Source organism: Delphinapterus leucas, chromosome 8 (assembly GCF_059928025.1).
Source record: "Delphinapterus leucas isolate spDelLeu-1000000601 "Yukka" chromosome 8, BTC_Dleu_Yukka2, whole genome shotgun sequence".
Classification (NCBI taxonomy): Eukaryota; Metazoa; Chordata; class Mammalia; order Artiodactyla; family Monodontidae; genus Delphinapterus; species Delphinapterus leucas.
In genome coordinates this window covers 23,851,602-23,864,060 of record NC_143136.1, presented here as the reverse complement: position 1 = coordinate 23,864,060, position 12,459 = coordinate 23,851,602, and the positions used below count along the sequence as shown (strand labels likewise).

General features: G+C 33.9%; 1 protein-coding gene across 3 annotated transcripts in view; it reads left to right on the top strand.

The window, feature by feature from the left end:
- SPAG16 (sperm associated antigen 16) overlaps positions 1-12,459 on the top strand; it is a 207,950-nt gene that overhangs the window by 42,055 nt on the left and 153,436 nt on the right. For all 3 annotated transcript variants that reach the window (XM_022567608.3, XM_089916411.1, XM_089916410.1), the window contains 2 exons: positions 4,673-4,790; positions 9,370-9,439. In XM_022567608.3, the coding sequence (XP_022423316.2) occupies positions 4,673-4,790; positions 9,370-9,439 (188 nt within the window). The remainder of the gene's footprint in view (positions 1-4,672; positions 4,791-9,369; positions 9,440-12,459) is intronic.

Genomic DNA, 12,459 nt, shown 5'->3' with positions numbered 1-12,459 from the left:
TTGTGTGTTCATTGTAATTCTGTTTCTTATCTGTAAAAACTGTCATAATAAAAGTACCTAATATAGTGTCTGGAACATAATAGATAGTAAGTACTTTGCACATACCCTAACATTGAAAGTATGTGCTAAATATATACTATTTCACATAGATTTCCCTTTTGCATTTTTATACAGGTCTCTTTTTAGAACTGTATATTGTATTTTGTTTTAAAAATTTTTATATTTTAATATTTGGGAATTAATTTTATATCTTTTATATTTGGGAATTATTTTACTCTCAGGACAATAAAGAGGCCTGTGACTCTTCTGAAGTCATGTAGAAGTCTATAAAGGTAGCGAAGCTTTTTCTTGTACAAAGATAACTAATTGCTGTGCCTTCATCAGGGTGAGGTACCCATTTGCCCAGAGGAAAAGCCCAAAGGTATTTTAGTAGTTTTGTGTGTGTGTGTGTGTGTGTGTGTGTGTGTGTGTGCATACATACACATACACATACGTGAGTTTGAATCCCAGTACATTCTTCATGGGAAAGATCTCAGGTTTGAGTCCATTCTCACCCTCTGTGCTGATACAGGCAGGCTTCAGTACTTCAGTTACTTGGGTTGATGACAGTCTCAGAGCACCTTGGTATCCAGCTGTGGCAGCTGAAATATGATTGTTCACTGTTGCTGATGTTGTATTCATGGTAAATTGTTGTTTGAGTTTTTGTTTTAAGTTATTTTTTTGAGACTTCTAGCCTATGTGTAAAATATATCATACTTGTTAAATTTCCTAGAATGTTTAAAGAGAATACTATTATAATTTATTTCATGTAAAAATTCAGCATTTTCAGATTATACTTTTTGTAATCCTTAGGGGCCCCAGTGAAGAAATCCACATTACATTGGAATATAACTACACTTAGTGTATATTCAGATAGCCTTTATTTCCATATTTAATCAGTAAGAATAATGTCTCCATTGAACCATCTGGATAAATCACTAATATATTTTTTCTAAGGACCTAAAACAAAATTTCATTGATGAACTGAGAGTCCCCAAAAAACTAGTCATGAAGCTAATCAATCACCAGTGAAGTTAATCAGTCAGCAGTGAACACCTTATCTTGTAATTGCACCGTTGCATAATAAATCAGCTATAGAGAAGAGGGTTTTTGATTCCAGGATAAGTTACGGTCTGAGTGCTCTGTGTCATATTTTACCCAAATATTTCAGTGATGTGTCTTTTTGTCATAAACCACAAAAAGTTAACCTTAATGTTTTCTCTAAATTGTTCAACTAAGTTGTAATTTGTTGCTTTTACCTGTCAATTTTTCAGAATTTCCTGTTTAACATGAGTGACTTATTATGAATGTACTTATTTTCAGAATTTTTAATACCAACATTTAGAACTTATAAGTGGATGCATTATGAGGTTCTTATGGAATTTATGAAACAGTCACACTCTTTCAGTCTGATTAAACAGAAGATTTCTGTGAATGTTGTTTCCTTGTTATATCTTATTGGTATTTATGTGTTGCTAATTCTTTGCACAGAGGATAATCCAGTCATGTCTCATGCATGAGTAGATGCCAAAATCATCAGTAATGTTTTTACTTCAATTGCCCACAAACTCAGCACACAATGTTTTGTGTATATAACTCTGTACCTGAATATGTGTTTACAAATGTATAAATGTCCCTAGAAGTGTATAGTATATAGCAAAATGTATATATGCTAAGTACATTAAGTAGAATAGGGGATGAAATTATATATACTACTTATATCTTTTATTACTCTCTCTTGCTTTGCTGAGTGTGACTGAATTAATACACACTAAGTATAACATATATAAAATACATATTATTATATATAATATAATATAAATATATATCATAACTTTAATGCTTAGGTTTTATTACTGTCATCAATGAAGTATAATCAAAATTATGTTGAGAAATATGATTTATAAATCAATGGCTTTCATAAATATATTCATGAAAATATAAAATGAGGACTACTGTTTTAATTTTTTAATAAAAACAAATGTAAAATTATTTTGGGAGACTTCTGCTTTGAGTCATATAAGAATAACTGGTATAAAGCTAGCTCTCCAGCTGGTACTGGACTAGCTGTCCACTGTAATGAACTACAAAACTGGACAGAATTTTTGGTGTTGTTTTGTAGAGTAGAACTGGGATGTCTAAGAGGAGGGAAATACACAAAGTGAGCAGCATGATCAGCCCAGATTTCTGTCTGGAGTCACTTTTCAGAAAATAGTATGACAAGGTGGGACCCAAACAGACCACAGTAGTCTTGACGAGCTGACGAGGCAGAGGTCGGAGTTCAGGGCTGCTGAGAGAGCTAGAATTTGCAGGACAGGGTGCACAAAAGGAGGGAGGTACATGAAAAGGTACTTGAGAAATATCTGTAGTGGTTCCTTTTAGCCTTTGACCAGACACTAAGTTGTGGAAGTACATGGTAAGAGAACATGAAGCCTGCAAAGAACAGCTCCTGGGCAACTGTGTGCCAAATGGAGATTCCAGAGATTGCAGATGTAGGAGTTCTGACCAGCTACAATGGAGAAAGCTCACTCAATACTCTGAGCACTCAGTTAAGACCCTTGATAAACCCTGCCATAGGAGCTGAGCTATTCTAGTCTTGGAGAAGGAACTATTTTAGACTTGCCCTATGAAAAGCTTAAAGGTAAACTTCGAAAGGCCTCTGCAGCAGCTTGTGGCACAGCTGAAGTGTTAGCTCTTTCTAGGGCAGGAGGGCCACCTCTGCAAGCCCATAGGGCCTGAGGAGGAGCGCTACAGAAACAACATTGTCAGGGACATCCTGAGAACCAGAGAAAAGGAAGTCATTTCATATTGATGAGAGTCAGTTCATCAGAAAGATATAATATGCATGATTCTAATATAAGACTTGAAAATATATGAAACAAAACCTGATAAAGCAGAAGGGAAAAATAGATATTTCCATAGTTATAATTGGAGATTTTAACATTCCTCTTGTAGCAATTATTAGAAAAATAGGAAAAAATTCTCAAGTTGACAGAATAGGACAAATTAATTGTGCATAATTGATATTTCTTGAATTCTGTCAATAGTTTGGACTTTCCAAGTGCCTATGGAATGCTCACCAAAATAGGTCGTATGCTGAGCCATAAAACAAATCTCTATAAATTTCAAAGAACTGATATCCGTACAAAGTATCTCTGACCTCAATCAAATTAAATTAAAAATCAATGACAAAAAGCTCTGGAAAATTTCCAAATAACTGGAAATTAAGTAACATATTTCTAAATCACCCATGAATCAAAGAAGGAAATGAGAAAATATTTTGAACTGAATGATTTAAAATGTAACATTAAAATTTGTGGGATTCAGCCAAAGCAGTGCATAAAGTGAAATTGATAGCTTATATTAGAAAAGAAGAAAAATTTAAACTAATCTTGTACCTTAGAAGCTCAAAAAAGAATAATTAAATACAAAGAAAGAAAAAGAAGATCAGAAACCAATAAACTAGCAAAGTTATAAACATAAGAAAAATTCAACAAAATCATATATTGGTTGTATAAAAATATAACAAAACTGGCAAAATTGGTAATAAAATTGTCAAACCCTAGATATACTAATTATCACCAAATGTTGGCAAAGAGGTGAAGTAGCCAGGAGTCTCATATATTGTTGTTGGAAGTATAAATTACGACCCAGCAATTCAACTCCTAGGTATGGTTTCTAAGAGAAATGAGGGTACATAACCAAAAATATCTTATATGACTTGTATAAGAATTTTCATAGAAACCTTATTCATAATAGTCCCAAACTGAAAACAACTCAGTTCTTCATCAGCATAATATTGGATAAACACATTGTAGAATATACATACAAAGGAATAGTACTCACAATAAAAAGGAATGAATTACTGATATATACAACAACATGGAAGGATCTAAAAAAAAATTATGCTGAGTGAAATAAGTCAGTTTCTGAAGAGAACATGTTCTATGATTCCAAGTATATGAAGGTCTAGAATCTCCTGAAATGTTAGAAATGCTCTATATTTTGATGACAATGTGGACTACCTGGGCATGCATGAAAACTCAACTGTAATACTTAAGGTCTATATATTTCACTCCATGTAAATCACGCTTCATAAAAATGAAAAAATATTTTGAAAGCATTTTCAAATAAAACAGATTCTTAAAATTTATATCATACGTTGAGATGAATTGAGATATCAAAATATTTTATACTTAATTTTCTTAATATGAGGTTATTCATACTTGTTTTCAAGACCATCCTTAATTTTGATGTGAATGACACCCTTTCTGTTTAATCATCTATTGTCTGTAGCCCTTGTCTTTTTGAAAATTGCTTCTAATTAAAGAAACTGCAATTTTGTTTTCTGTCAATGGATAGCAGCAACTTCTGGGTGCATACTTGAATACAACAAAAGTAAACAGAGAACTAGTTAACCCAAGAGAAATGTGGCTTTCCCACCTCCATCTAGGTTGCAGGGAAGTTGTATGCCAAATAATACTTCTTGCACTTCTTGGCTCTGTTGTGTTGACCTTTATATGGTTAATTCATTTCTTATTCCAATGAAAAAAAATAGAAAAAAGATTTAGGTGTTATATGGAATCACTGATTTAACTCAATTACCCTTTAAGATGCCCTTTATTTTTCATAGGTTGAAGTTACATTACGCATCTTATGAACCAACTATAAGAGTATTATATGAGAAGCACCACGCTTTACTGAAGCAGAAAATGCTGACCTCTTTGGAAAGAGACAGAGCAGTGGGACAGGTAAAGAGACCATCCAAGCTACCTGAAAATGATTTTTAACCATTTAGTTTTTATAACATTATTAGAAATATTGGTTTTGTTTCTGAGTTAAATTTTAAAAGATTTCCCCCAATTGTCATGCTGTAAAAAAGATTAATTTGGAAACATCCAGGAAAAGTATTATATCCATTTTAAAACTACAAAGATTATTATTGAGTTAAAACTATTTAATTAAAATATAACTTTTTAGGAGATTATTAAAATATAGTTACAGAGAAAAACTCAGCCATTAAAACATAACAACATTTAAGCTGGGTTTTAAATGCCAGCTTTGACAGCTATAAACCTGGACCTTACCTAAACACTTTAAACTCAGATTTCTCATACATAAAGTATAACCACAATGACCTATCTTTTAATATTGTTGTGAAACTTAGATGAGATAATGAAGAGAAAGTCCATGCAATTCACCCCCAAATGAATATTTGAAACACCTAGTTACTGACCCAATTTTCAGTCATTTTTGTTGTTGACACCCTTTTTCATTCTTCTTGCAGGGTTTTTGTATAGGCCTAGGCCTGGGGTAGTGGTGAGGAATCTCTAGTATAGAATTCAAGAAAAATAAAACAAAATGTTTCTTGGCCACATTAAAAATATGTAACACTTTATTAGAAAATATAAAACTGCTACTATGCTTAACATTCTTTTATTGTTTTCTGGAGATTTTAATTTTTGGTCAAACTTTCAGAAGCTACAGAAGCTTGCACGATGGTTAAAAAAGTGTGAATGATTTTATTAAGACATACTTTAATCAACTGTATATTGTCTTTTCTTGAGTATAATCTTCAGCTACTACAATGAAAACATCACTTGTCTCCTTGTTACTTTTTTTTTTTTTTTTGCGGTATGCGGGCCTCTCACTGCTGTGGCCTCTCCTGTTGCGGAGCACAGGCTCCGGACACGCAGGCTCAGCGGCCATGGCTCATGGGCCCAGCCGCTCCGCAGCATGTGGGATCTTCCTGGACCGGGGCACAAACCCGTGTCCCCTGCATCGGCAGGCGGACTCTCAACCACTGCGCCACCAGGGAAGCCCTCCGTGTTTCTTTGTGCTTGAAATTTAATTGTGTATTCTTGAATGTATGAATTGCATTAATGGTAATATTGCATAAAAATAGTTTAATAATAGTTTACATTTTTATGGTCCTGTATTGTCAAACCTTCAGAATTTCATCTCTTTGCTCTTTTTCATCTAACCTGTCCCCACAGCCTCCCGAAAAGAGACAGTTCTACAACCTGGAACACGGTGAGCTAGATTCAGGTTGCTCCTGCTTCTTTTCCTGCCACAAAACAACTTAGACTTTTGGTCCTCATCTTACTCTCCTTTTCCCCCTGTTTTCATGAACATCTCCCTATTACTCTTCTCTCAGGAGGAATCCATCAGTCCCCTGGCCATACATTCCCAAGTGACCACGTATACTTTGGTGTCTCTGACAGACCACTCAGACTAAGTTTCAATATTCAGGGATATCAGGGCCTTCCAGGCATCCATGATGGCAGGTGCCTACACTCCCCTCCAGGTTGTTGATTTCTACATCTGCCATCTATCTATCACTGGACTGGATCTTCCAGGCAATATCAGTGTGATTAGGGCTAAGTTATCTTCCTGGAATGGCCATCAGTTCCCCTATCTCTAACATGAGGTTAGATCAAAGGCCATATTAAGGACATATTTAGGCCATATACAGTCTTTGGGTTTCAGATTGCTCATCACTGGTTTGGTTACAAGAGCTAAGGATTAGGAGTGACAGGAGTCAGTCCCAGCTGTGCTACAAAGTAGCCATGTGAACATTCAGGTAACTTTACATATATGTCTCTTTTCTCATTCATTAAACAAAGATAAAATTACTTGCCTTATGGTTGATATGTTTCTAAAATGAAAACATGTTTAAAAATGAAAATCGTTCTCTCTATGAGGAAGGGTTGAATTTTACACACTACCATTCAGATATGTAAAGAACTGTATCTTCATTATCTACAACTTACTTTGTCTTTGAACCCCTACTCCTGCTGAAGGCAAAATAAAACATAACCTGCTATTAAAGACTATCCAGATCTTTCTGGGTTAAAACAGTCTCTTTGAGTTTAACACAGGGTGTTTGAATGTTATATTAACTGATTGTTTAGCTAAAACATATCTGTCAGTGTTAATTTTCTGTCATCAAATAGCATCCTTTTCTTCTCACTCTTCCCAGATGGCTCCTAGTACAAGAGACCCTTATGTGTCCACTGGCCCGAAGTCTACATGCTATCCTTTCGGCCTTCACTTTCTAGTGTAGTGTGACTGGTTTGGTTATATTCCTGGTGTTTAGGTACATGGTTCTGGGTGGTTCTTTTGAGTGTGAACCTAATATACCTTGCTTATTCCATGGCCTCTGCTACACCTTCTGTGAGATCCTTAACATCTGGACCTCATTGTCCTGACTCTCATTCATTGTCATTTCCTTATCATTTCCTTAAAAACCTTATCTTAATGACCATTTAGCTTACTGTGTTTCTCTTAACATATAGACTTCTCAAATACTTTGCACGAAGAAGGGTTAGTTTTTAGAATTTTTAATGCTATTTAGTTTGTATATAAGAGTGAAAGTATACTGTGAGATGACAAAAATCTAATAAGTATGTGTTTATAAATTCTTTTGATAGATAATAAACAATGTAACTTTTATTTATCTTAAAAAATATTTTATTTATTTATTTAATTTATTTTTGGCTGTGTCAGGTCTTAGTTGCGACACGCAGGATCTTTGTTGCGACACGCAGGATCTTTTTTGCAGCGTGCGGCATCTTTCGTTGTGGCGCACAGGCTCTTCAGTGAGGCACGTGGGCTTCTCTCTGGTTGTGGCGCCTGGGCTGCAGAGTGGGTGGACTCTCTGGTTGCGGCACGCAGGCTTAGTTGCCCCGAGGCATGTGGGATCTTAGTTCCCCAACCGGGGATCAAACCTGAGTCCCATGCATTGGAAGGTGGATTCTTTACCACTGGGCCACCAGGGAAGTCCCCAACTTTTAAATTTATTTAAGTCTTATGGAAACATCTATAATTTAATTAGTTTCAACTTTACAGAATTACTGAAAATGTCCAAACTTCTGAATTACAGCCCCGTGTTTCAAAAAAGATAACATATAATTTATTTGTTAGAATATATATATATATATGTATAATATATTACACTTTATTGTTTTTGGATCATGGGGTTCAATTTAGGATAAATTCTAAAAGATACATACATATATATGTATGTATTTCTAGGTCTGTCTGCTGAGAGGGTCTAGAAGTAATGACACTGCAGTAGCAACAAGTATATCCAGTGCCGAATATCAATTTCTAATACTATTCTCCAATAAGAGGAAGTAGTTAGTGCTCCTTGGAGAAGTGGCTGAGTGTAGTCTGGGTAAGGAAAATACAAGATGAGCCCGGGTGAGCATTTGGGGCATCTTGTTGTGCTAGAAATTAGGAAATGTTCATAATGTAAAAAAGAAAACAAGGAAGGAAGGAAGGAAAGAAGGAAGGAAGGAAGGAAGGGAGGGAGGAAGGAAATACCCAATATGATAATGGAGTATGTCAAAGGACAAAGGAACTATTGTGGGCAGCTATAGATGGACCACCAACCAAATTTGGTTTGGATGTTGAGCCTGATGATGTACCATGGTAATGCATGGCATTAACAGGGGAAACAGGGTATACAGGAACTCTCTGTACCATATTTGCAGCTTTTATGTAAATTTTACACTATACTAAATAAGAAATTCGTTAAAAAATTTTATAATCCATTTGGCATCCAAAAATAGATATAAAATTTTCACTTTTTTTTCCCACCCAGGCATTTCATGAGCACTAATCCATAGATTACAAATTATTATCTGCTATTTTTCATTAATAAGGAAATGTTGCTACTCAATGATAGTAGAAAAATGTGTGTATCTGTATATAATTAAATAGATGATATTTTGTGTTGGTATAATCATATAAGGGATGAGATAGCTTTTTAAGTTTGAATTTTTAATTTAAGTCTGTTTTTCAGGAAATATCAGTCAATGGTATGCCACCAAACTAACAAATTAAATAAAACAAGGAGTAAGTTTGTGGGTGGAAAATGAGTTAAGAGTTTTAGGATAACAACAGTCTCTTCATATTTTACTTCCCAAGTAATACTTACCTCATCTTTTATGGACATAAAGATGAATTAGGCTGTTGTGAAGCAATTTCAACAGAGGAGAAAACTCTCAAAGTAGACACCTGAATAATTATCATTAAAAGTGTGCAATGAGTATTGTTGTCTCAGGAAACTATGCTGTGAAATAAATGTTTCAGGCGTTTACCCATAATAGATACTTAATACTTGCCATGGAATTGAATTTAAACTTAATAAAATTATGTTTTCTTTTGTTACAATTAATGTTTAAATTTTTAAAATACATAGGAATTAATCCAAGAGAAATTAATGTTTTCTATATTTTGTAATCAATATTTAAACATTGTATTTTAACCCATTTTTTGAGTTATTTAGTATATAACCTCATATCTTTGGATTTTACTTTTTAGATTTCTGGACTTCAAGAAACACTGAAGCGTATGGAAATAGGGCATAGTTTCCATGCTCCTGAAATCAGAGGTAAAAGTGAAATATAATAAAACTGTAATTTATTATAGGTTGGTGATTTTTCAATCCTATCAGAACTCAAAATGCTGATAGGGTGACTTCTTAACCTTATATTTGAGGCAGCTATTTTTAGGCATTGGAAAACATCACAAGTCACAGAAGGCAAATGATAGAAGGAAAATTTGTAAGTTGAGCTTCACCATCATCATGACTTTTTGTCCGGGAAAATTTCCAAACCAAACTCTATGGCGATGGAGGTCAAGAAGAGCATGGCAGTCCTGTTTGAACTGAAAAGGCAGACTATAGTTCATAAGTTGTTGAAGCATCTAGAATCTGTAGGAAAGGGCATCAGATAAGAGGGTGCTGCAATGAACAGTGGCCTGGTTTGTGAGAGAGGGTACTATGAGTCCTTAGATGATGGCTGGGCTACACATGCAAGACTACCTGAGATTTGCCAGAGAGAAAAGACTCTTTAGGATTAAGAGGGGACCAGTGATCTATATTTCTCTTTTGTGCCAGTACCATACTGTTTTGATTACTGTAGCTTTGTAGTAAAGTCTGAAGTCAGGGAGCCTTAATACTCCAGCTCCATTTTTCTTTCTCAAGATTCCTTTGGCTATTCTAGAGATTGTCATACTGAGTGAAGTAAGTCAGACAGAGAAAGACAAATATCATATTATATCGCTTATATGTGGAATCTAAAAAAAGGGTACAAATGAACTTATCTACAAAACACAAATAGAGTTACAGATGTAGAAAACAAACTTATGGTTACCAGGGAGTATGAGGGGGACGATAAATTTGGAGATTGAGATTGACATATACACACTACTATATATAAAATAACTAATAAGGAATTACTGTGTGACACAGGGAACTCTACTCAGTACTCTGTAATGGCCTATATGGGAAAATAATTCAAATAAGAGTGGATATATGTATATATATAACCGATTCACTTTGCTGTACACCTGAAATTAACACAACATTGTAAATCAACTACAATAAAAATTGAAACCAGTAAAAAACAGAAAAACAAAACAAAACAAAAAGAGGGGACCAGGGATTCTAATTGTCAAGCAGTGATGGGATATATTGGCGTTCTGGCCAGGCCTGGATTGAAAGACCTCTTCAACACCTTGGTGACACCATATTAACATTAACCATACTGTACCCACCCTATAAAACCAAAAAGAAAGCTTACACAGGATTCCTAGGGGAAACAGAGTTTAGAGTTTGAATTTTGCCAAGTTAGAGAACCTTGGGGAATATTTAGGGCTTTCCATGGATCCACTCGAACAGAACATAAAATTAAGCCTGGAATTCAAGGTGATCATCAAAAAATTAAACTGCTTACTAGAACAGAAATCAGTACCTTTCAGAGGAAGATAATTGTCCAGAGTTTAATAATCTACCTTCATACTGCTCAGTGTATAATTAAATTTTTCTAGTTATGTTATAGAAATTGGAAAATGTGATCCACAATCAAGACAAAAACAATAAATGGAAACCTATAGTCAGATGGCCCAGGTGTTGGATTTAGCAGATAAAAATGCTAGAGCAACTATTTTTTAATATGATCAAGGACTTAAAGGAAAATATTACATTATAAATGAAGTGGTAGAGAATCTTGGCAGATAAATGGAAACTCAAAAAAAAAGGAAATAGAAATCTCTTACTGAAAAATACAATAACTAAAATCAAAATTTTATACTTCACAATAGATTGGAGATGGTGGAAGTGTCAGTGAATTTTAAGAGCCATCAATAAAAATCATCTATTCTAAAGAAGAGACAGAAAAAAAATGAAGGAAAATTTGCCTGGTTAACATACAAGTAATTGGAGTCCCAAAGGAAAAAAAATGAGAATGGGGCATAAAAATATTTAAACAAAAGATGACCTAAAATTTCCCAAACTTGATGTAAAGCATATACTCACAGATCCAAAAAAAGCGACTAACTATAAACACAAAGAAATCATGCCTGGATGCATCATACTCAAAATTTATGTGAGAAAATCTTGAAATCAGCAAGAGAGAAAAAACATGTTACCTATAGGGAAACAATAATGCAAATAAAGGCTTATTTCTCATCAGAAATATTGGAGGCTAGAAACAATGAAATGACATGTTTAAAATGTAGAAAAATTTAATTCAGAATTCTATATTCAATAAACATATCTTTCAGAAATTAGAGTGAAATATAAACATTTCAATACAAATGAAGCTGAGAGATTTTGTTGCAAGCCATTCTAAAGTACAGGAAATGCTAAACTATTTTCTTTGGGCCAAAAGAAAAGTAAGCCAGAAGAAACTTAGATCTGCAGAATTGAATACTGTACAGAGATTTAGAAATGTTAAATTCTGGTTAATGTAAACGTTAAGATTTCCTCTTCTTAATTTTCTTAAAAGGAAAGTGACTGATAAAAACTAAAATTATAGCCTTGTAAAATAATGCTCTATAAGGTATGTAAGGTATGTAAAGGATAAGAAAATAATAATTTGGGAGGTAGTGCAAATGTTCTATATCTTGATTTGAAGATATATGCCTACTTATCTTTGTCCAAACTTACCGAACTCTACACTTAAAATGTATGCATTTTATTTTATGTAAATTATACCTCAATAATGTTGACTTAGAAAAGAATGATGGGAAGCTCTAAAATATAGACTGCAAAATGGTGAATTTTTAATAAAAATAACATTCTGGTATTTCCAGATGACTGTTCATTGTGTTCTCTGATTGATTAAGGCTTAAAAGAAATGTGTAGCATTCTCATATTCAAAAACTTTTTCTCAGCCTTGATTCAGTAGTTCCTTTCCTAATATTTTATATTAAAGAAATATCAGTTATGCTCAGTGATGCCTAGAGAGTCTATGCACAGGGATGTTTATTGCACTCATATTTATAGTAACAAAACTATACAAGCAGTCTTAATCTTTAATCACAAGTGAATGTTTCAATATAGTTGATCATACAATACTAGAAAGTCTTTAAAAATCACACATAAAAAATGTTCATATTAAAATATTA